General features: G+C 44.4%; 1 protein-coding gene across 1 annotated transcript in view; it reads left to right on the top strand.

The window, feature by feature from the left end:
• The window catches only part of C1QTNF7 (C1q and TNF related 7), a 225115-nt gene that overhangs the window by 184503 nt on the left and 15154 nt on the right, over nucleotides 1-25458 (top strand). The window contains exon 3 of the mRNA XM_086964075.1: nucleotides 5184-5429. Within this exon, the coding sequence (XP_086820201.1) occupies nucleotides 5192-5429 (238 nt within the window). The 5' untranslated portion in view covers nucleotides 5184-5191. The remainder of the gene's footprint in view (nucleotides 1-5183; nucleotides 5430-25458) is intronic.

Here is a 25458-nt window from a genome sequence, read left to right as displayed (position 1 = left end):
TCCTCTTTCAGACCCACCCTGAATGAGTTGAATGGTCCGTTCCTAAGTATGCCATGCCAACGTCTTTTTGTGGTGTACTTCTCCGTTTTTCAGCTCTAGCTGAGTAGGCCCCTGAATTTCTGCCACCGAGCCTCTTTTCTGGCTTCTGACTCCAAGGGCCTCTGCCCAGGCTGCCTCTGTACCCGTGAACTCTGACTTACTTTCAGCGCGGCCCCTCGCGCTCAGCTCAGCCTGTTGCCTGCCAAGATTGACTATAACCTTCGAGTTATCTGTTCCGCTCCCCGAAAATACATTCCTGCCTGCTAGCTTCAGTAAACATACCCCTCAGCTACAGGGCCAAAGGGCCGACCTGTCTCCGTGCAAGTAATTCATAGCTTCTGTTGCCATGCTTCCATGGAAGGCCCCGTGCCCCCACGCTTCTCATGCAGACACTTAGGCGCTTATACACGCATTCACAGTTAGTATAGAATAGCTTCTGCCCTAGAGACCCTTTCTGCCCAGATAGCTCAGTTCCTAAACACCAGATATCAGATATGATAGAAGCACAAGTTGATCTGACATGCCAGACTTCTGTCTCTTTCCGTCAGTGTAAATGTCAAGTCCCCTGCACCCTCCGACTTCATGCCATTCACACGTCATGCAGCTGCGCGCGCATCCAAGCTTCCAATTTCTGCTGACATTGCAACATTTTCCGTTAGTGCCACCCCTTTTGTGACACCTATCTGTGACGTTTCTAGCACACACCTCCAGTTCACGCCTAGACCACGCCTTTTGATTACGTACTAGTAACACGTGTATACTGTTATCTTGTCTTCTCTCAGCTGTTACGCCTACTATAACTGTTTCCTATGACATGAATTAAGTATATAAGCTATGTAATGTAATAAAAGAGCGCTCTATCCCTTCTGACACCCCTGTGGTGGTCAGAACATGATATCCTGGTCTTGACCATTCCTTTTTAAGGAATAAACACCCCTAAGAACTCTAACACCACGGACTCTGTTTTCTTTCTTTCCGACTTGAGTTATTATTGATTAAGTACTTACCTGCATAGAAATTAAGAGAGTAAATTAATTATTTACGTCACACTGGCCTGGTTTCTGCTCTTGTGCCAGTACCGCTCCTAGCCCGACTGGGCTCACGCCCACAAGTACTTCCGTCGGCTTGGTCGGGTCAAAGTATGCCAGCGTGGCGTTCTCGAGGAGAGCGTCTTTGATGCTTTGGAAGGCCTCTTCTTCTTTCGGACCCCACTGCCAGGCAGTGTCCGTTTTTATGAGGGCTCGAAGCGGTTTGCTCCGGGTGGCGAGGCCTGGTATGAATCGCCCGCAGTATGTAGCCATACCCAGGAAGCTTCTTACCTCCGTCAGCGTGGTAGGGGCGGGGGTGTTCTTGAGAGCTTGCGACTTCCGCGGGACTACTTGAATACCGTCTTGGTTGAACACGTATCCGAAGAACTCCAGGGAGGGTTGGAAGAATTGGAATTTGTCCTAATGTAGGGTTTCCCCGTAGGCATTGAGGCGTTTCAGGGTTTCACTGAGGTGTTTGTGGTGATCCGCGGTGGTTGCAGAGTGGAAGAGTATGTCATCGCTCACGTTTAGCACTCCGGGCAACCCCGACAGTAGTTCCCTTACTGTGTTCTGGAACACCTCTGCCGCGGATGATATGCTGAGGTTCAACCTCTTATACCTCCGGAGTCCTAGGTGTGTGCTAAAGGTTGTGATGAAATGGCTCTCTTCAGCCAGAGGTAGTTGGTGGTACCCGGCATTCAAGTTGATCTTCGAGAACCATTTTGATCCGTTGACGTCCGCGATGATGTTATCCATCGTGGGTGTTATGTGGCGTTCCCTCCTTATTGCTTTGTTGGGTAGGCACATGTCTATGCAGAGACGGATGGCTCCGGGCTGTTTGGACTTTTCCGCAATGACCATCGGGGATACCCACGGGGTGGGTCCGGAAACCTTCTCGATGACCCCTTGCTCTTCGAGCTTTTCCAGCTCCTGCTCAACAAGGGGTCGCAGGTGAAAAGGGATCCGTCGATGTCGCAGGGCGACCGGGTTTACTGATTTGTCGATGTGCAGTTTGATGGGCTCGCACTTTATGCAACCCAGACCTTTGAACAGCCCAGGGAACTGTGCTAGGAGTTCTTCTACCTGATGTGCTCTGATCCTCATGGCGAACGCAATCAGCTTCAGGTCTTTGGCCGTGTGGCTGCTCAGGTGAGTGTTGGCCTCTCTATCAATGACGTGAATGGTGGCAGTTACCTCGAGGTCGTCTGCCTTAATGGGCACCATCATCTTCCCTTTTAACGGCAGGGGTGTGTCCGACCCGTAGGCGTATATCCTGGTCTTGGACGGGACTACTGGCGGGCAGGGCGTAGCTTCCGGTATTGCTCTAGGCCCATGGCATTGACTGTGGCCCTGTGTCGATGACCGCCGTGACATCTGTTCCAACTACTTGGACTACGCATGTCTGCTGGGGTCTGCGACGTAGTTTTAGTTCTTTCGCAAAAGACACTATGTATGCCTCTTCGTCGTCTTCGTCTGACGAGTCTTCCATTGTTGGTAGATGTCTTTCGGGCTTTTTCTGTGCGTTGTCGGGTGGTTCAGTGTCCGTGATCGACAATTTTTGGACTGCTCTCGCTGGCGGTCTCTGCCCCGGGAGTTCCTGGCGTTGTTGCGCCGTCTGCATACAACCACAAAATGGTTGGGGATGCCACAATTTGTGCAGGTCTTCCCTTGGGCTGGGCAGTCCTTTGCAGCATGAGGTTCGTGGCCACAGTACCCGCATTTTGTCCTGGGTGTCTCTCCTCTGGGTTTTCTGGGTTGATCGCTTCTTTGTTTCGTTCTCACGGCATCCACCCTCTCTGTCTTGACGGCTTCCACTTTTCCTTGGGGCTTGGTCAGCTCCTGGTCCATTGCTGGGGCTCTTGCATCGCATAAGTCATGCGTTCTGCCGAGTATCAGGATGTTCTCTAACGTGATTCCTTGTTTCCATAGTATGAGGCCACGTAGCTTCTTGTCGCGGCACCCTTGGATGAACTGCCTCCTGATCACTTGTGGCTGGTCTATGTCCGTGCACGTGCTGGCCAGTTCCCTGACCCGGGCGTGGAAAGTATACATGGATTCTCCTTCTCTCTGGCGCGCCTGTCCTAGCTTGAAGACCTCGTAGTCTGGGTTTAGCTGCGGGTCAAAACGGCCGTTGAGTGCGGTCACAGCGGCGACGTAGTCATGTGCTGGCCCTGTGTTAGGGAGATGTTTAAACAGCTTAAATATTTCGTCTCCGGCATAGTGAAGGAGTAGGGACCTCTTAACTGTTGTGTCAGTTTCTCTGGTGGTGCTGAAGTAGTTGTCCAAACGTTCTATCCAGATCTTCCACTTGGGGGCCGCCGTTGCGGGGTTTTCTAACTCGCTGAAGCGGGGTAGGACTCCTGACGCTGCGTGCTGATAAGGAATGCGAATTGGTGCAGCAGCCTCGTTGTCTCCCATGTCGGTTGGCTGTGGCGTGGTCTGACCAGCAGTACAGTCTCTCTGGGTGGGCCTTGTGTCATGGGGGTGTAGCTTCGGCGTTCGTGCCTGCTTGTGGGCTACCCTGGCGTAGGAGGGACTTCTCCTTCCACCCCCTCTCCTTACTGTACGTTTGTCTTGCCAGTGTTTGTTTCCTTCTTCTTTCTCCTTTCCTTTGACCTCGTGACAGTGGCACAGTCACCTCGGGCTTCCCTGGTCTCTCTCACAGGATGTTGGGGCATCCAGGCAGCAGCAGGCTGGGGCACCCGGGTGTCTTGGGTGCAGGGCTTTGGGAACCCCCTGCAGGGCAGGTTACAGTCCCCAGGCCCTTCTGGGCGCAGCTGCTGCTTTGAAGACGAGTCTTTAGCGTCTCACGCGAGATGCATGGAATTCGGCGATGTCTTGCGCGCCGGTCGGGAGCCGCCCCTGAGGGATGTCGGCCCTGGCGGGGAAACTGCCGCTGGGTCTGCCGATAACGCCACAGGCCCGCAGCAGTGACAGGCAGGCACAGGATCGGCCGCGGGTGAGGAGTGGCAGTTTGCAGGGGCAGGTAGGCTGGGGCTGCAGGCAGATGCGCGGGGGTAACGCGTGTGGGAGTGGGACGCTCCACTTGGTGCTCCGGTGCACTGGCGAAGGTTGGGCCCCCTCCGCTCGTCGTCAATGTAGTGGGCTGCTTTATGGGGCGATGCAGGCCTCAGACGGGTGCTTAGGGGCAGCGCGGGGCAGGCTGCACAGCAACAGTTATCACACGCCGACACAATGCCACAGTTGAAAGTGACGCCACGAGCGGTCGCCCCTCCTTATATTGACTCCCCGGCGCATGCCACGCCTGGCCTGTGGATGTAGGGGTGCATGTGGATATGAACTAGACTGCCAACATTACAGGCACCACCACCATTTGGGGATTATCTGTCCTTCCGATGCTCCGCCGGGTTCCTTGAGCCCATCAGAAGCAGAGCAGCATTCCCCATGGGTTTCCCTCTGGCCGCCAGTATCATAATATATCATGTAGGGCCTGATTATGATGTCTGACGGAAACCTGTGATGTCAGACGGTAAGCTTCCAACGAGCTGTAAGATGGCTTTCCGCCCGACATCATAATCAGGCCCTACATTTTTTACAGTTTATTTAGCGCAAACTAGAACCAAAGGTATTGGAGCGCTTTACATAAGAACCAGTTGTATTAAACAAGGACACATTAATTTTTGGTAGGCACAGGGAGATTAAGTGATTTGCCCAGAATCACAGGATGTTGAGCTGATGCCAAGACTCAAACGTGGTTCTCTATTTCCAATGTAGGCAGCTCTGGCCCTTTAGCCACATCTTCTTCCCAATAGACTACAACATGCCCTGCCCATGCCGGCAGGCATCCTGCCCTTGACAACTCATATTCTTTGCCCTCTACTATTGCTTTGCAGGATTCACTAAGAATCTCTGTAGGTTCACCTACTTCAGTAAATAGAAATGTTTTAGTCGACCTCCTGCACTCTAATCACACCTTATAATTGCTGTATCATGATCAGTGTTTTTGTACACCACCATAGCATTTCTAGAAAATGGATGCCCGATCTCAAGTTCCATTATAAGAGTTCATGAAAGCATACAAGCATTTGTGTCTGAACATGAATATAAAAAGAACGGTTGTGTATTCAATGTTATCTCTCATACAATGTCTTCCAGAGCCAAGGATGATCCTTTTACTGTATGCAGCAAGTTTTGCCTACTGCTCAAGTGGGCAACTTTTGGACAAACAGCTCAAGGGAGAACATTTCTTTCCAAAATACATCTGTAGCATTCCAGGATTGCCAGGCGCGGCAGGTCCCCCGGGAGCCAATGGACCACCTGGACCTCATGGGCGAATTGGCCTCCCTGGAAGAGATGGCAGAGATGGCAGGAAGGGTGAAAAAGGAGAAAAAGGGAGCGCAGGTAACATCCGTTGTCTCATCCTTACCTCGCTATCTCTCTCTCTTTTGCTTTCACTGGTATTACAAATGATTGAAACTATGCATGTAATAAAATTTTGAATCCTGAGTATCTTCACAATATGTGCACATTCAAGTCATGTGTACTCTAATAATGTAAAATGGGCAACGGTTTTAGTGTGACATTGTGGAAACTAGGCAATCTGCCAACCTTATAGCGCCACTACAAGGCAATGTAGTGTTGCCTTAGACTCCAGTATTACTAGCACTCCTTTCCCACATAGCATAGAATAGCTTAATACAAACAGAGATGTGCTTACTGATCCATAATGGCAGGGGAGGCTCCTCCACAATGGAGGAGGAGCATCGACCCACTGGCTCAGAATACAGCAGCCGACAAATAAAATGATATTTTAACACAGCTTTATTTCTCATCTGCTGCTCTGAGCCGGAGCTGTAGGGAGGAGCATGGAAGGATTGGTTGGTGAACTTATAAGAGTGCATGTGTGTTTGGCCGACCATCTTAGGCCAGCCAAACATACATGCTCACATAGGTTTCTTCAACCTGGCTGCATTGCACAGCCGAGTTGGAGAAACTGCACAGAATCCTGTGCCTGAGCCAAAGTCAAACCAGCCAGCTCAAGCCAATCCTTGAGCTGCTCTCATAGAATGAGAACAGCACGCAGATTGCACAGGGAGTCTGTGATGACGTTCCAGGGGCTGCTGGGACCAGGAACACCGAGGCGTGAAGCAGGAGGTGGCCAACAATATTGGGTAAGACTCTTTCTTTTGTTATTATTACTAATAAATCACCCCCTCACCCGCCTTACCACTATTTGTTTGCAGCGGCCGCCACTGCATAATGGAAAGTAAGAATGCCCGGTGCCTAATGAGCCTCCATACATCGTATCTTCCTTGCCCAGGCAAGGTCTGATTGGTCCTTTTCTTGTATCACATTATGGATATTCCCATACTCCATCATTTTTTTCCCCATCTACTGTAAGTATTGTTTAATTGTTGTTTTTATAATCTATGAGTGCTATATCATTAAATAGTGTTTGATTACTTTCACAATTATGTGGTATTTTAAGCAAATGTTGTTTCATTGTGAAAAAGTGGCAAGTTAGTCAAATGTTAAAAATGTAAATGTATAGACTTTACAGCAGTCGGGACTGATTTAGAATTGGTGGACGGGCTACCAAGTCCCAACAGTGATGGATATCCCATCCACCAAAATAAAAATCCCATTAAATCCTATGGGAATTATATTTAGGCGGATGGTATATCCGTCACCGTTGGATATCCTGTCCGCAGAACTATAAATCCCATTATATCCTAAGAGATTTACATTTCGGTAACATGCTTTCCGTCACCGCTGTGATGGAGTAACCCATCCGTCAAGATCTAAATGAGGCCCTGGGTTTCTTTCAGTTTTTAAAGCACAATGGATTGCTACAATTAATCTCAGCCACAATCTAGTGGATCAGCTTTTTTACCCATCTTCCACATCAAACAGGAACCATCCATGTGCAAATAAGCTTCTATGGCACAGCGAGCACGAGATCCACATCTGGCCACTGCGATCACACTAAGTGCTCCACACTGAAGAACAAAAACAAAAAAGTGATGGATGGATTGCTTGAATTAATCTTAGCCATGGAAATTACTCTAGGCCACAAGAGTATGAGACTATAAGTGATATGTCCACAGTGTCTGACAGTCCTCAGTTTGTACTGCTAGTTTCAACTGATGGAGCATGCCACCTCTGGCGGGTGCTGGAATTCATCCTTTAAAAGGAATATTCCACATCAGTTAGGTGCACTGACCACCTCCACTCTTCTTTTTATGTCTCCTATCTAGACCTGGGTGTTTGCTTGTGCTTTATTCAACTGATGGGTAACACATTGTTTATAGGGATTTGGATTTATGCTTCATCAATGGAATTTGACCCAGAGCTAGAGAAAGAAAGGCAGAAAACGAAGGAAGAAGAAGGAAGAGAAAAATAGGGAAATAGTGACAAAGGGAGAAAGCAGGGGTGAAATGAACTTGCAAGAGTGAGATGAAGAGTCATGAAGTGTGGAGTGGTGAAAGACAGAGACATAAGGTGGAATCAAGATTAGGTATGCAGAAACTTCGACATTTGGCAGCATTGGCAACAGGCTTCTTAGATAAACTTTGGGCCTGTACGCTTTTATTATAAATTAAATATTAGACTGTACAATTGTTGTGTTCTAATCTAGGACTCCGATCAATATTGTGACCTTATGCCCCTGTACGGCTATAATCCATTCATACCCCTATAATGTCATAAACGATCAGAGCCATATTTCAGCCATATTTTAGAAACTCGCCTCTGCAGCTCATTACAGTACATGACACAGCAGAAGCCACAATCTTAGATTCCTAGATTACACTCCGAGTTCTTCAACAAGATAAAACCCCCAGCAACCTGGGAAAGCCCCGCTTGCTATGTTTTGATTAGTAATAGAACTCTAATGAGCACTGTAAGAACGACCGGTTCTTGTGACATCTTTATTGACGTCTTATGTCCAAAAACTTACGTCAAACAAGGCACCTTTCAGGTATACACTCTATAGACCCGGAGTCCCTACCCGCACAATGCAATACTTGCTATCAAACTCTTCCCAAAATCACTGTGACTACGAATAAAACGACTAACCTCAAATCGGTATTACTCAACTGCAGGTCTATGCCTAAACATAAAACCGAAATCCATGACATCTTGATTAATGAAGACTTGGACGCCATGTTTGTTACTGAAACATGGCTAGACGAAGCTTCCTCCCCGGAGATCTTAGAGGCTATACCGAACAACTATTGTCTTCTAAGAATCGACCGTCAGAGACAACGGGGGGGGGGGATTGGCAATGATTTGCAAAAAAGAACTAGAGTGTACGTTAACTGAATTAAAAATCACGGATAGTGAGTGTGGTAGATTTACCATTAAACTAGATGCTACCAACACAATCATTGGCTTACCTATATATAGACCCCCTGGAGCAGCGCTGCCCTTCTGTAACCAGCTTATTGAACTGGCCACTCAGCTTGCCATAAGACACAAAAATGTCATCATACTTGGTGACCTCAACATCCATCTAGAGGATAGCCACTCCAAGGAAGCTCAACTCTTACTAAATGCTTTAAACTCGGTTGATCTCAAACCTCTCTCCACCTTGCCCACCCATAAACAAGGGCATTTATTAGATCCCATTTTCGCTAACTGGGATGGTATCAACATCTCACCTCCCATCCCACTAATATGGTCTGACCATAGTATGGTGCCATTCAAGATAGCTAGAAAATATATCAATAATACTTATGCCAAAATGCCTCCTTATAGACGTCGTAATTTCAAAAAATGCACTCCTGAACTGTTGGCACAAGAACTAGTTGAGCACCCTCCTGTAACAGGTAATTCTCTACAGGAAGTATGGGACAATTTTGAATCGTGGCTAACCAAAGCTTTAGACAAAATTGCTCCATGGACCACCAAACCTCCAGCTCGACAAACCAAAAATGCTTCCTGGTTCTCAGAGAAACTTAAAAATGCTAAAGCCCTATGTAAATCCATTGAACGAAAGTGGAGGAAAAACTATAACCCGGAACTCAAAGAAAAATACAGAAGCGAACTGAAAAAGTATCAAAAACTGGTAAGATTAGAAAAAAGTTTCTATTATAAAAGCAGAATTGTGGAATCCAAAAACCCCACTAGGGAACTATTCGGTATCTACAGAGAAATTACCATCTCTTCTCGCCTAGATACTAAAGATACCTACTCCACGTAGATATGCGACCAGATAGCGGATTTCTTCGTGGAGAAGGGAGAAAAAATCCATGCTACTTTTTCAAGTGGCACTAGGATAGTCAATAACAATCTAGACAGTCTAGGTCCTCTCACCAATAAACCCCTTTTCACCAATTTCAGGACCCCTAACAAACAGGAATTAATGATAATTATAAATGGCATTTGCTCAGGCTCCCCTGTGGATGCATGCCCCCCGGAACAGTATAAAGCAGTCATGGAAAACATACTACTTGATCAAATAAGCAACATGATCACTTTATCGTTCCAGGAAGGCCATGTCCTGAAAAATTGGAAATCTGCACAAGTGATACCCTTAAAAAAAAAAAACAATATCCCAATTTCTCAGCTCCAAAACTTAAGGCCGATCTCGCTTCTCCCTTTCTGTGCCAAAATCATAGAAAAGGTGGCCAATCTTCAACTCATGGAGTTTTTGGAGAAAGAATCGCTCCTCCACCCTTCGCAATCAGGGTTTAGATCAGGCCATTCAACCGAATCAGCGGTTCTGTATTCTACCGAGCAGATCCGGAAGATGGTGGATGAGGGAGAGACAGCAGCGTTGGTCCTACTGGACTTAAGTGCAACGTTTGATACCGTGCTGCACTCAACGCTGCTGTCTCGACTCTCAGACATGGGAGTAAAAGGCCTAGCTCTCACCTGGCTCCAGTCCTATCTCACTGACAGAACTTTCCAACTTCATTGCCCACCCTTTAAGTCATCGCCTCGCGGTGTTAGCCATAGGGTTCCACAGGGCTCTAGTCTGAGCCCTACTTTATTTAACATCTACATGGAACCCCTGGCTCACATTGCGGAGGAATTTGGAGTGGGCATTGTCAGCTACGCTGACGACACTCAGTTGGTGTTCAAAATAACTCCAGACAGTAGAGACTTAGCTACCAACTTCTCTAACTGTATGTCAGCGATAGCGACTTGGATGGACACAAACTGCCTCCGTTTAAACGGAGATAAAACAGAGGTATTGATAGTAGGTAAAGCTGCTACTGCTTGGTCCTATGCATGGTGGCCTTGCGAACTAGGAGAACTACCCATGCCTGTGGAAAAAGTGAAAAATCTTGGCGTCATGCTGGACGCAGACCTCTCAGGCAAAGCCCAAGTAAATAAGGTGACAAGCAAATGCTATGGCACCTTAAAAGTACTCCGGAAAGTACTTGACCTTCTACCGACCGAAGCAAGAAAAACCATAGTCCATGCTTTAATATCCCACCACTTGGACTATGGCAATGTTCTCTTTCTTGGTCTAAATCAGAAGAGTCTGCACCAATTACAATGCATACAGAATTCTGCAGCACGACTGGTGCTTGGTCTGTCACGGAAAACATCTACCAAACACGCCCTTGTTAAACTCCACTGGCTCCCCATTAAAGAGAGAATCATATTTAAGACTCTCTGCTATGCACATCGCATTGCCCAAAACAAAGGCCCAAGCTACCTGAAAGGTCTCATCGCCATTCACCGGCCGATTAGAGACCTAAGATCGTCAGGCATGATGCTATTTAAAGTCCCTCGCATCACAAAAGCTAAAATGGGAGGAAAATCTTTTCGCTATCTGGCCACCAAATTCTGGAATGCTCTGCCAATCCATCTGCGGATGGAGCCCTCTGAAATGAGGTTCAGAGCCAAACTTAAAACTCACCTTTTCCCAAATACTAACTCTTGTCACCTCATGGCTTAAGCTCTTCTCGATGGGTTTGCATTTTGTAGTCAGCGCGGGGACACACAGCCTTGTGTAACCAGCGCTCAATAAATGCTTATTAATTAATTAATTATAAATATTACCAACGTTGCCTTAAGCAAGAGCGATGGTGTGGTGAATACAGGAGCCGAACAGCTGTCCCTTGCAGAGCCCAGCAGATGCAAGCAGCCCACGGACGCTGCCCCTCCTCCTCCTTGACGCGCTGAGAGAGACGCTGTCTTTTCTCTTGCCGAGAAAATCCAGCTCCGGCGTTTCCAGCCTACCCTTGCGGGTAAACTGGGATATCGAGTCCTGGAAGGAGATACAAGACCTCCGACATTCTATTCCAGAGGTATGGTGTTGACTAAACCCTTAGAGAGAATTCTTGAAGCAAATCCTTGGCAAAACCAACTTAACTTAAACTGCTACTTACTCCCTCCCAAGTATTAGGCTTAGGTCAGGTACACTGGGGTAGGCGTAGTTAGAAGCACCAGTTGAGTACGTTAGCCAAATGTATATATGAATGTATATATTTTATTCATTTTAACTATTGTATGGCTAAGAAACCATATCAATGCTTTTACAGTATTATTTCGCAATCCTCCTTTTACTGTACGCACTTTTTATAATAACAAGTCTTGCAATTGTGGCAATTCATTTCTCTTGCAAGAGAAGAAAGACTATCCAATAAATAATACCTTTTATTGAAAACGCCCGTCCCTCTATTCTTTGCATAATGGTGAAAGTAATCTGCACAACTGACTGAGTGAAATAGCTGTCTATTGTTTCACACGACTCTAGAGATTGACTCTTATTCTAAGGAGCAAAGTTGTCATGTTTATGCGGTTGTTGGAAAACTGAATCCCTTCTTGTCTGTGCCAGGGAAGCTGATCACTTCCTATTCAGTCAAGAAAGTTTCCAGTGACCTCTGAGCTAGTTGGTACAAACCCAATTAAGTTTAGCATAGTCAGTAGAGACCTGGAAGACCGCACTTCTATGTCTAAACTGCTGTTTATGTTATTCCAATGCGCAGGGCCTATAGGGAAAATAGGAACTACACTATATGGCGCCCAACGTTTGGTAAGGCGATAAAACTAACGCAAGACGTTAGAGTAACTCAGTCGTGCTTTTTCACTCAGACCCTTTCTACCGTAAATACTCCAATAGACGTCTGGAGTGGGTGAAAGGTTAAAATCCGCCCGAACTTAGTAGGAAGAGATTCCTATGTAAAGCTCTGGTTTATTCAACGTTGAAGGATACAGTGTTCCAAAATATTGTGCACCTAATCTTTGTCTCCTTGGAGACCTGCTCTGCAAAACTTGCATTTATACAATGTCACTAGAAGACAACGGAACCGCTGATGCCACATTAAATGCGACTCAGCAGGGTCCTGATGGTACAGGGATTACTGAACCGGGTGCAATAATCATCCCGGTTAACATAAGAAAAACTATAACGTTAAAACTTATAGAAAATGGACTGACCACACAAGGTGGCGCAGTCGTCTTCGTGATAGAGGCACACGAATATCGGCAGACAGAGGTATTCTATTCTTGGGAGCACTACAAAAGGGGGGAGGCGACGCAGTAAAGCAGCCTCCCAGCGCCTCGGCGTCGTCAGAGCAGGGAACCTCGCCCGGGGGCCAGAGCAGCCCCACCTGATCCCGGCCAGTCCCAGGTCAAGGAGCCCCAAAACGGAGAGTGGCCTGCAGCGGGGCAGAAGGGGAGGGTAGGACCGGACTCACAGAGATCGCCAGATCGGGAAAGATATCCTCAGTTGGTCCCCCAGCAGCCCAGCCCTCAGTCTCTGCCCGCAGGATTCGTGGAGCAACACTCGGTTGGGGCACCGCTCGTCAGCAACTCAGCGAGGCATCCAATGGGCTCATGGAAATCGACCTGCAGCCTTCTCTTCCGGACAGCCAAGGTAAGAGGGGTCTCTTTGGCTGGTCGCTGCGGTGCTGCGGGGTCCAAGATGGATGCAGTGGGCCAATTTATTAATAACAACAGATGTAGACTATGTCTTAGACACTACATTAGAAACATATGCATGCCTACAATATGAACAAGAATACCCTGTGCCCAGTAAAATTATGCCTTTAGATCAGTACAATTTCATAGTTTACACTGATGGTTTTGCCCAGCCCGCAGTTGCAACAAAACATCAATACTCCACTGCTTGCAAAGCGACAAGGGGTAAAATGAGGGATGGAGTTTTCCAATCTCTAGAGACATTCACGCACTGGGTGATTGCTCTGCACAGCTGGCTGAACTTAAAGCTCTAATTCTGGCTCTTCAGAATACGGATCCTGAATTCCCCACACTTACTATGTGTAATTCATATTAGTGTGTTCAGTCTTACAATGAGTACTTACTATTGCAGCCAAAATGGATTCAGAGACTCTAAAGCATATATTATCAAGTACAAGTTGCTTTGGGTAAATGTGGCAAATCTGAAAGTAAGTTTACAAATGCCCATGTTATCCACACACTGAGCCACCAGTGTGCAGGAATATATATTGCAGGGAATTCACTGGCTGATGAAGCCGCAAAGGCGGCACTTAGCTGCAGTGCCACACGAGGCTAGATGGAAACATCAAAGTGGCTGTCACAGCTTTCCACTGTGGCACTCTGTTATCAAAATCATATCCAGCAAAATATTCCTACCTACTGAGTCCACAAAACATTCTGTTTGCTCGTATTTCCAGAGTGGGGTATAGCGAAATTACAAATTCAGATTGCAGACTAGAATTAATCATGCCAGCACATGAGGGGTCAGCTTCTGCCCCCGCTGGTGTGGCAGCTACAGTTTACAATTACAACAATGCAACTGGAGGGCAGGGCTATATAAGCAGACTAAAGAGTATATTTTGTTTCTGGCAGACAGGTTGCTCCCTCACAACGGTGATTGATATCCTGTCCTCAAAAATATAAATCCTGTAGAATATAACTGGATTTATATTTTGGCAGACGGGATATCTAGTCTGTTGAGATCTAAATCAGGCCCTATGTCCTTAAATGTGACATTTGTGAACGAGTAACATTTTCCACTGCAGCACATTCTTAAATGTAAGATTTGTCAGCAAATAAAATTTTCTCCTGCAACATGTCCACCGGAAACATCTCTCTTGATTATAAACTACCCTCTGGCCTGTGTATATCTCGACCACTGTGGACTGTTACACAGTGGCGGCTCCTTTAAATACTTTCTGTTAGCTGTGGATTCATGTTCTTGATTCCTATGGGTATGGCCAAGGCAATCGGCTAAAGCGATCAGCTGCCGCACAGACTGTTATAAAAGATTTGCAAGTCTTTATAGGGACAAATGCAGTAGCTGCATTCCATTCGGACCAGGGCCTAGCGTTTGCCTCTTAGGCTTAACAGGATACCATGGGTACCTTGGGTGTCGCTGTGCACTATTCCTTGCCCTATCATCCTCAGGGGAATTCGATAGTGGAAAGGAAAACTGTGACTTAAAGCAGTCTTTAACAGATAGAGTATTAGGTAAGTAAGTAAGTAAGTAACACTTTTATTAGGTGCAGAAATACTGGGTGTCCTAGCCCTTACAGCGAAACTCAGAGAGACAGCTAGTAGCAATCAAGTGCTTTTTAATTGTATGTGTGATACAAAAAGCCAAGTTTTGAGCTGTTTCCTGAAACGTGGCAAGCTGGGCTTAAAAGGCCAATGGAAGAGAATTCCAAAGTGTCAAGCCAAGATAGGTCAGGCTCTTACCCCCGATCAAGATTTCTTTATCTTGGGTACTTTTATCAGATAGGCTTATGAGCACCATATGGCCTATTGTGGGCAGTACCAAAGAAAGTTATTCTGATAATAATGAGGACCCCTTTCATACAAAGGGTTGTGAATGATGTGCAGAGATTTGAACCTGACCCTATCCATTACCGGTAACCAATGAAGTTCCCTTAGTGAATGAGCAGAATTTAGGCACTCTCAGGAGCAGCCAAGCTGCAGCATTTTGCAATACTTGTAATTTTGACAATGAGCTTTTCTTGATACCTAAACACAAAGCATACAATAATCACTCCTAGAAGGGATGAGCGCAACCACAAGAGTTTTTGGGAAGTTCAAGGGAAAGAAAGGAAACACTTTTTTCAGTAATCTGATAATGTAGAAACAAGTGCAAGTGATATGATTAATCTGCTCTGAAAAACTGAGCTGGTCATCAAAAATCACTCCAATATTTTTTACCTTTTAGATAGCGATTGGTAATGGATCATAATATGCTGACTATCACATTGAGTTCCATAAATTGGTGTTCTTGCCCAAAAGAATCACCTTGATTTTCTCGTTGTTCAATTTCTCAACGTTCATCTGCATCTAAATAGATACATGAGTTACGCACTGCTTCAGGTTTAAGGCTGTAGGATCCTCATCTTCAGGAATAGAGACAATAATTTGAGTATCATCAGCATAGCAGACAGCAGACAGGCCACATGATTGGATAAGTTGTAAGAGGGGAGACACATAAATATGAAATAACGTTGGGGTTAAAGAAGAACCCTGAGGCAAGGAAGAAAAAAAGTTTAATCCTGCCAATTCAACTCTTTGTACTATATTTGTTTGGGAAGAGCTAAGAAGGGAAAGAGCTGCGCCGCCTAACCCGATCCTCTCAGGCCGGTCGATAAGCACCTCATGGTTAACAGTCTAAAACGCATCTGAGAGGTCAAGAAGAGTAAGAGCCGCTCAGCCACCCCATCAACAATCCTTCAAGTTTCTGAAGAGGCCACAACTAGCGCGGACTACGTTCAGGTCGTAGTTGGATCCACCATCTGTATGGGGTCCAGAGAGCTTTAAAAAATCAGCCTAGAAGAACCTAGGATGGTCGGACTCCCTATGAGGTCCTGTTTGGTGTCCAGATGTGGGTTCAGGACTTTGACAATCCTAGTACAGTGGCAGTGGAAACACCTTTCGATATCAGGGAGCGTTTGGCATCTTACAGGAATTGAAAGGCTTCCAGGATGGACAAATAAATGAGCTCAGGAAACTTTCTGCCACTGGAGAAATGTAGGTACAACCAGCAGCTCCTGGCTGGATTCTAAAGATCGGGGATCTAATCCAAGAGAAGATTGCGGACAAGAAAGAAGTCAGCCCATCTTACAGAGCGCCGGTGCTGGTCCTGGCAGTTGAAGGTACCAGAACTGTACTTTTACTTCCTCTTGCTGGCTGTAAACACAAATTATTTTGTTAATTGACCTCAATAAAGCACACCATGTGCCAGTCCTGCACAGTAGGCCACAAGGGCTCCTTGGCGGTTACCTGTCTCCTCTCACTACCATACAGGAAATCTCTTTACAAGTATTAACTAACACAGAAGTTTCTATTTCCCAGTAGGGGATATCTGACACTTAAATTGCGCTACTTCCAGTTACATCTACCAACACCATAAATATACCGCATGCAAATACACAGTCTTTGACAACATCTGCTAACAACAAAGTTGTTTATTATGATCCACAATTGGAGTTAACTATCAGCTCTACACCTCCACGTGAGATCACTGTTTTTGCACACACTGCCTCAGGGTATTTTGCCAAAACTGATGACTTTTCCTCAGTTTCGTCAGACCCACCACTGCATGGAACGTGTGAATTTATAATTTGGCTAAAAAATACATACTTTGTTCCACCTTGGATTTACATTTGGATTTCCATTTCATTGCTTTTCCTTTTTATCTGGATTGGTTTTGTGACTGTATTCCTCTTGCTTCTAAATAGACACGATCTCCCCAAAAACTCCGCTATTGAACTGGCAGCCAAGTGATGAAAGTCTCATTCTTCACAAAAAGTGCAAAAAGACCTGTTCCTTGTGAACATTTCAGCATTTCCGGTAATTGATGGAATTCTTTAGGATACGGTACTATTTGACATTTTTGTTCCTACAGAGGCATAGTAAATACCATATGCATAAAATACTTCACTTATTTTTTATGGGGGGGGATATTTTTTAATTGATCACATGAATGACAACTGAAATATCAGCACTGAAGTTCACACTGAAGGCATCAATATGACCATAAAAACAGAAGATAGCAGAAAAAGTATAGAAGTATGCATGAAGAATTGTTGTCCCAATGTAGGAAAAAGTTGAGTAAATAATGTTCAAGATATCAGTTAATGACATTATCACCCCTAGCAGCATCTCTGGTGATTGGGATATTAACACTTAAAGATCTATGCTCTCTGAGCTAGAACATTATACTGTACTTGGAAATTCACCGGGACACTCTTGAGAAGCTGAGAGCTGTATAAATCCCTTCATTCAAAGTGAAGATATGTATAGTAGTACATCTAATTATGATGAAATGTTTTGTTACCATCACTATTCGCACCAATATTTACACAGAGCTAGTACTCCATGTGCAGTATTTAATTACTCACAATTGGAACATTGCCCTACACCACCGGAGGGTATCTCCAAAACAAACCAAAAAAAGTTTGCATATTTGCCAGCAGCAACTTCGTAGACCCAGAGTCTTATTATTTTTCTCACTTCCCTGGCAGAAAAAAACATGCTGACCAAAACAAAATTAATTTACTTAGCTTCCTATTTTCACAATTGTCAATACAATGGTATGAGTTTTGGGAAGGCAATGTTAAGTTTAAATCTATTCGTGAACAAAATATTGGTAAGTACAAGTTAACGAAGCTTTGTTTAGAGCATGTATCATACCAAAACAAATTATTTTTCTGAACAAAACTGCACCTCAAACAGCCTGCCCAGGCTCAAATATTTCCACAGTTGCACATTTTGAAAATAGGCAATGATTTACAAACCCGACAGAGTAACAGCTTCACATTCCATTGCAGAGGGATGGCTAGTGGTTGTCAAGCACATTTTTTGAACAATAGAAAGGGTTTTAGAAAAAACAGACCAGACCTACGTTATGTGCAGACACCGCTTTCACAAATTGCCACACCATACAGCGTGGGTAAATTGTGCCTTCACATTTCACATTGGAAGAGGTGACAAAACATGTGTCTCTACTTTCCAATGGCATGGATTTTCAGGATTTTATTAGGTCCTAGAAAGCCACATCATAAACACTTTTTATATGCAAATGTAAATGTGTATACTTGTAAAGCGCACTGTGACTCCATCTCGGAGTGTCCTGGCGCTGTAAATTGGGCATTACAGACCCTAAAGAGTGGTTGTGTACCCTGGAATGCTACTAACTTATTTTTGCCCTACAATTTACCATGAGAGCAAATAATAATGGCAAAAAGACTCAACATGCACAATGTTCAACATAGAACATTTAGAGAAGTTACCATTTAATGTTGCAGAGACAATGTCACCAGATTGGTTAACTCATGGATTTATATCTCTACCAATTTCAACATTCCATTTCACTTCTTGTTTAAATCACCCTCAGGTAGGCAGATATGAAGTGTTAGAGATTTGTATATGCGACATGGATCCTACCATTCGATTACACATGTAGTGATGAAAATACTGAGGGTTTCTAAGAGGCATAGACTGCGAGAATACGTTTGGACATTCTTTGGTTTACTCTGTAGGGAGATTATACTCCACAGAGTTTGTAATGCATCCAAGGCAAACCTAGCTTGTTATCTGAAGGGTTCTCCAGCCGCTGTAATTGGTCCGACATTCAGATTCATTTCCAATGGAAGTTAATTGATGTTGAATGACCAAGGTTGCTGTGGGAAGAGACCAGGAGTACCCTATGGGGTGACGTTTCCAGGGTTGTGACCTGTTGACTAAATATGCTTTTTCCACCAGCTCGTATAGGTAGGGGAGTCATTGTTTGGCCTCCAATTCCTATTTTTAATGTGAACTTTGATAGTCTAAGCAGACTGAATGCCTTATTGTTTCAGAAGGAAGTTTAACATCTGCAAAAGAGATGTTTGATCTGCAAGTTGCGAGGGCTTCTTCTGAAATACAATTGCCACTAACCTCAAACATCATTTCGGAGAATGTACGCACCACATTTTTAATGCATCCCATACTGTGGGTGTAGAATCTTTTTTCAAAGCGACCGGCTCTTGCTTTGTTGTTACATTCCAGACTGTCTTCGGAGTGATTTCATCATTCATACACTCCTTGGTTTCCAGTGTCTTTGGAGATATTCTGCTTATTCTATTTCTGTTTGCTGGAATCCTGATTCTATTTTTGCTGCTCCACAATGTATGTTCCACCACACTGTCATATAGGAATAGCACTGCCACATAAGCTGGCTGAAGTGTTGTGACTTCATGGTACAGTTCTTTGGCGCGCCCTTACTTCAGGAACTAAATAATGACTGGTATTTGTCCTTTCAACTTGTTTGGTTACATTGTGCGCTGCCTACTGTGCACTTTCCGCTCCATCACCTTCAGTGGCTGCTGATTGGGTTGGACACAACCATATTTTTTCATTGAAACTTATGATTGGGGCACCAATGGAAACATCATCTGCGGAAGCTGGAAACACCATGGTTTCTAATGACTTTTGGAACGTTTGAAACATTCTGGCAGTTTTGACAACCTTTTAATTTGGCATCTTTTTTTAAACACAAAATTTGATTTCATTTTATGCAGATACTAATTGCATATTTTTAAATTGGCTTTTAGCAAGTGGGTTTTCTAATGCTTGATTTTTAAAGTGCTATTTTTAAGGCTTTTTGGTGTTAGTCTATATATATATATATATCTAAGATTGATTTTAGGACATTTGTTTATGTTTTACTTTGAAGATTTTTAATCTCCTTACACACAAGGAGTGGAAGTTAGGAGGCCAATAGACCCTATGCACAAACACTTCTATTTTTACATGTTCACATAAAAAGTTGACATCTTTTTTAGACAATGACGTTTAGCACATATTTGCTTGCATACTTGTACATGATAGTGTACTCAGAAAGGGTCTGCTTACAAATACATTGTCTTAGTAGGTACATTATCATATTATCGTACATTTTGTCAAAGGCCAAAGTACACTGCGGAAAATGCCTTTGTTTTTTGTTGTCTGTTCAACAATAGCTTTGGGTGGGTAGAATAAACAAGCACAGCTGGACCAGAGCTCAGGCGCAGTACGAATGGGTCCAGTTTTATTATGTAAACTGCACCAAGCCTTTGCTCGATAGAGTAGCATTTTGTTGGATTGTCGGGTCGCCGTGCCTGAATTCTAGCACAGCTGAATCCCATCACTATCCTGAGAGGAACTGCAGCCTGTTCTACTCTCAACCAGCTACCAGATGGCACATGCACACAGGTAAACGGGGAGTAAGGTCACTCTAAGGTATCCTGGCAGAATCACACACCCTATGCTTTCTAGGACAGGCAGCGCAAGGTAAGATCACAATTATATGTATTTATATAATCAAATACAAAAATATAATAGTTGGCTTATTCATATTCTTCACCATTCTTATAATGTTCGTTACAATGCTTGTATTATTCATTGCAGCACTCGTATTTTACACAAGAGTCCTATTGCTTCAATAAATATTTGAAATGCCAATTTGAGTACTTCTTGTGTTTCCCTTTGGGCACGCATGAATTTACAAGAAAGGGTAGATCTGTTTCCATGATTTCCCTTGGGAAATTAGGGTGGTCATGGTCTGAGGTTGCAGACACCATCAGGTACCCTGTAAGGTTTAGAGTTCCAGATGGCGCACAGTAAGCTAGCCAGCAACTAGGACAACATATTCTGATGGTATGAGCAGACACAGTCCCAATAGTTTTGATGCTTATGTTGTCCAAACACACAGTCTTACTGAATTAGTAGGAACCATATGACAGATGGCTTAGAGTGGAAAACATTCACCACTAGAACCTGCTGTGACCTGATGGTCACAAGTTCAAATCCTGTTCTTGCCAGTTCAGCTTTTTTTTTCTGAATCTGGCAAAATGAGTAGCATTAGTGTCTCGTTATGCCTTGTAAATGGTAACATTGTGTGGTCAGTCATTTGTATTCTGTTACTGCCAAGCCTCTTACTTATTACCAGTAATAATGTAAATGAACGAAGTTGAAAAACTGGTTTCCCAGATGTTTTTTCTGTGCCACGAGTACACATGTTACATATTAGGGATTAAGGGCTAGCTGTGTGGCCCACCAATTTGTGACCCGCAAATTGCGTCACATTTGCTACTTGCAACTCGCAAATTGGGATGTATAACAGTGTCTCAGACACTGTTCGCAATTCCTAATGGGTCGCAAATTGCAGGCCCCATGAATATTAATAAGGCAGGCGCAATTTGCGACCCAATTAGGAATGGCTAGCACTCCCAGGGATGGTGGCCTGCTGGGGTCAGCAGACCACCATGTCTAGGACTACTTTTAAATAAATTTTCTTTTTTTTTTAAATGTAGCCTGTTTTCCTTCATGGAGAACGGGATGCATTGAAAAAATAAAAAAAATTACTTTTCAGTTCGATTTTTCTAAGTGCTGGCAGTGGTCTCTGGAAAAATATTTTCTCACATACTCACAAAGGAGAAATGGGTCCCTGAGGACCCCTTCCCATTTGTGAGTGGTTTACCACCTACTTGAAGTAGATGGTAAACTGCAAGTGTTTTGCAACTTCATAGCACACAATGGTCCAGCTCCGTGGCGTGGCATCCTCCGTGGTCAAGAGCTCGGAGGATGCCACGCTACGGGGCCGGCCCTAACTCTTTTGTTGAAGATTGAATATTGAATACTGGAGCACTGCTGCTACAGTTTCTCGGAACATATAAAAAAGACAGAGAATTAGAAAGGCAAACTGAAACCAAGCTGGATGCCATTGGGGAGAGACTTAAAACATTTGGTCGTCACCATTGACAAACAGCGTACTGACGCAGATCTCCGGTTCAAAAACTGCCTCTCAGATGTCTTTGAGTGGTTAAATACTAATCATCTTAGATGCAATAGCGCAAAGACAGAGATCATCCCATTAGGTAAGAATCTTTCCTTCTGCCCGAAAGATTGGTGGCCCACAGGATCAGAGGCCCCTCCCAGCGCAGTCACATCAGCCAGAAACCTGGGCGTACAATTCGATTCTTCCCTTACTTTTGATGACCACGTTAAGATCACCGCCGGTCGATGTTTCGGTTTAATAAAATCTCTGAAGAAATTTTTTGATTTCCTCCCAATTGCAGCAAGAAAGTCAGTCGCGGTAGCTCTTTTACTTTCCCGACTTGACTACTGCAACGGCCTTATGGCCGGAGTGAAAAAATCTACTCTCAGAAAGCTGCAGAGCCTACAACATGCTGCAGCTCGACTGGTTTTACAACTCCCCAGAAGGTCATCTGCGTCTGCAGCCCTGAATTCACTTCACTGGATGCCACTGCATAAAAGAATCCTTTTCAAACTGCTTCTCACAGTCCACAAAACCATGCAAAACACAGGACCCCGTTACTTTGGAAACCGTTTTAAGCGCTATAACCCCTCGCGTTGCTTGAGATCCTCTGGGACTAACCTGGTTCAAATTCCCAGATTCAAACATAAGACCAAAGGCGGAAAATCCTTCAATGTTCTGGCAGCTAAAACCTGGAACACCCTACCCGCCAACCTTAGAGCCATAGACAATGAGAACAACTTCAGAAAACTCCTCAAGACATGGGTCTACAAATTACCAGACTCCTCTGTCCTGGCTGCCATTTAGTTCTCTCTTCCATTCACTCCACTCTTTCAGTTATTCCTCTGCAGCTCGCCCAGCGCCATGATGCTCCCCTGGGAGCGAACGCTTGCGCTTTACAAATGCTCATAAATATCAAATATCAAATTTGCCAAAGACAAAAAAACATACTTTTTTCTGCCCTGAAGAAGTCCGTGAAGGACGAAACACGTTGGCTACTGCTACAGTCTTTTATTTGAAGAAAAATAAAGAAATAAAGAACGAACTGCAATAACTCCACTGAATTGCTGTTTTCATCGTTTTAAAGAAATTGTTATCACTGTCAGAATATTGGAATGTATTCATGATCAGTGTGCTGGACCATTGTGTGCTATGAAGTTGTGAGAAAGACGCATGTCTTAGGAGATTTAGGGGCTTGAGAATCTCCGGTCCGCTGCACCTAGAAGAAAATCTTTACTAAGCAGTACTTGTGATTGGTGCAATTGTTCTCGACCCCATTCCCCGTTCTTTTTTACAATTGCAAGTGTTTTGCAGATGCAAATGCGGTGCAAAACAATTGTAGGTATACAGTGGGTGGTCAGAAATAGGCAAAATGTCGCAAAAAAAAACATTAAAACCATATCACTGAAATGATCTCGTTGAATTTTTTTCCATGGTTACACCAGTCAGTATTATGAATAATTGGCCTGCCTGTGCTAAGATTATTTGCACTTTTTTATTTTACAGAGCACAAAAACAGACTCGCTACGGAGAAATAAATACTTTGATTCTCTCTGGGGTATATTTTATGTTGTTACACCCTCGAATGAGTTCAACTCAGTATGGATCCCTCGTAGACGGAAAAGGAAAAAGCTGACACATTTCCAATCCCCCTCTAAATTCGGGGATTATCGTCGGGGCTGAACCACGGTGTAATCTTATATTCATTGGATTAGCTCGCTCTTGTTGTGCGCATTCTTTCTGTTGCTCACGTGTACTGAATATCTGCATGCGTGTCTCACTCCATGTTTCGGTGGTCATTTCTTTTTGGTGTTGATGAAAATTAGAACTTCGCCTTGGAAGTGGTTTCCTCTTTTTTCAGTGTGTCACTCTAGACTGGCAAGTTGTCCATTTTCATTTGGGCCATCAATCAAATAAACGTTTATTCCTCATTGCATTTAGTGACACTTCACGTCGTCCATCGATCATCAGCTGTGTAGCAGGGCAAACACACATCTCTCCTTCTAGCATGGGAAAGAGGATAAATCACTCTCTTTTTTTTTATTTTTTTTATTGAAATCCATATAATTTAAAAAAATCCCCATAAATTCATCCATAAAATTCATTAAACATTCACTAAACATCTCAAAAATAATACTGAATTGTTGGATAGCACAGATTTGCAGGAATAGTGTGGCACCTAAAATCAATAGAGATATACAATATAACATCTAGCTAGTACCAAAAAAGAAAACAAAATAGAAACATAAGATCATAAAATCCACTGCCCATCATTAATACAAGCTGAATAATTGATTAAACCGTAAATACTTTTCAGCATGTACGAATAAATGCTGTACAGGTGCAAAGTTGAAGGAGAATTGGTCTAAGATAGGTACTACGAGCTGGCTGACGGGCTGGACAGCAAAGTAGAATATGGGCCAAGGATTCTAGTTTGTAATTGCAGAAGCGGCACTCCCTAATACTTGGCCTTGTGTTCGCGGTTGGGTGTAGTTCTTTTGGATGAAGGGGGTGTAATATGGCGGCTAAAATCCTGTGTAGGGCTTGCCTCCCCACGGCCTGCCTAACGTGGAGTTTCTGGCTGGACAGTCTGTGTTGGAGTCTTTGGGTCTCATGCAAGCCTCTTGATGCCAGGGATTCCATGTTCAAAGTGCGAGAGCGTAGCAGCAATTGCTTTTTTATTGTTGCTTTGATGTCAGCATAGTTGGTTAAGCTGAGGTCCCAATTCTCTGTGGCAAGCTGCAGAAGGTCTTTGGCTAAAGCAAGACAGGCAGACCATGGATCGCTGGTTTGTAGAAAAATCAGTTTTTAAACAGCCTTCATGGAGTTTGTGGGGGCCGCCGTTGTTAAGAAAAAGCATTTAGAAAGAGTCGCCAGCTCTTCTAGTATTTGTTGGTTGAGGTCAAATTCCAAGCGAATTAAGGTGTTCCTGGTGCAAACTGGTAGACCGAATATCTTTTTGTAGGCGGTGCAATGTATTTTTTCCATGTTTTGCGCAGGTTTCCCTGGGAATGCCTGTTGTGCATAATTGAGGGACGGTAAAAGTTTGGCCCTCAGGACTCTTTGTATGGCCGTCGTTGTTGGGCTATCCAGAGACACATATAGTTTGCAAAGTGCATAGGTGGCCATTTTCCCCTTCTGCTGCAGTTTGTTGAGGTGCACCCATGGGCGGCCCGATTCGCTGATCCAAACCCCCAGGTAGTTGTAAGATTGGACGCAGTCCAGAGTCAGCATGCCCAACTGCCACTTTGTAACCTTTTTTTCGGATAGTGGCCAAAAATTACTATTTTGGACTTGGTTGAATGGGCGACCAGCTTGTTCTGAGCATTGTATACCGAAAGAGCTGTAAGCGCTTTTTGAAAGGTCTGTTTTAGTATGATTGAGGAGAACCAGATCATCAGCTTACTGCAACAGCTGTATCTTTGTGTGGCCAATCCTGGGCGTGGCTAATGAGGCTCCATTCAGTGCCCAGCCCATATCCCCAGTATACAGATTGAAGAGCATCAGGTCAGGACATATCCCTGCTTTAGCCCCCGGTCTGTGGTAATTTTCTCTGTAGCAGACTGACTGGTAAGTATGACCCTTACCCAAGTACGCGGGTATAGTGATTTAATAGCTTGTAATAGGGGTGGGATTATGTTCCAGAGGGCCAGTTTCTGCCAGAGGATGGATAGGTCCACACCATTGAAGGCTGCGGAGTGGTCGATGAAGCAAGCAAAAAGCGGC

Source organism: Lissotriton vulgaris, chromosome 3_2, assembly GCF_964263255.1.
Source record: "Lissotriton vulgaris chromosome 3_2, aLisVul1.2, whole genome shotgun sequence".
Lineage (NCBI taxonomy): Eukaryota > Metazoa > Chordata > Amphibia > Caudata > Salamandridae > Lissotriton > Lissotriton vulgaris.
Note: the sequence above shows the minus strand (reverse complement) of the source record. Positions and strands in the feature narration are given on the sequence as shown.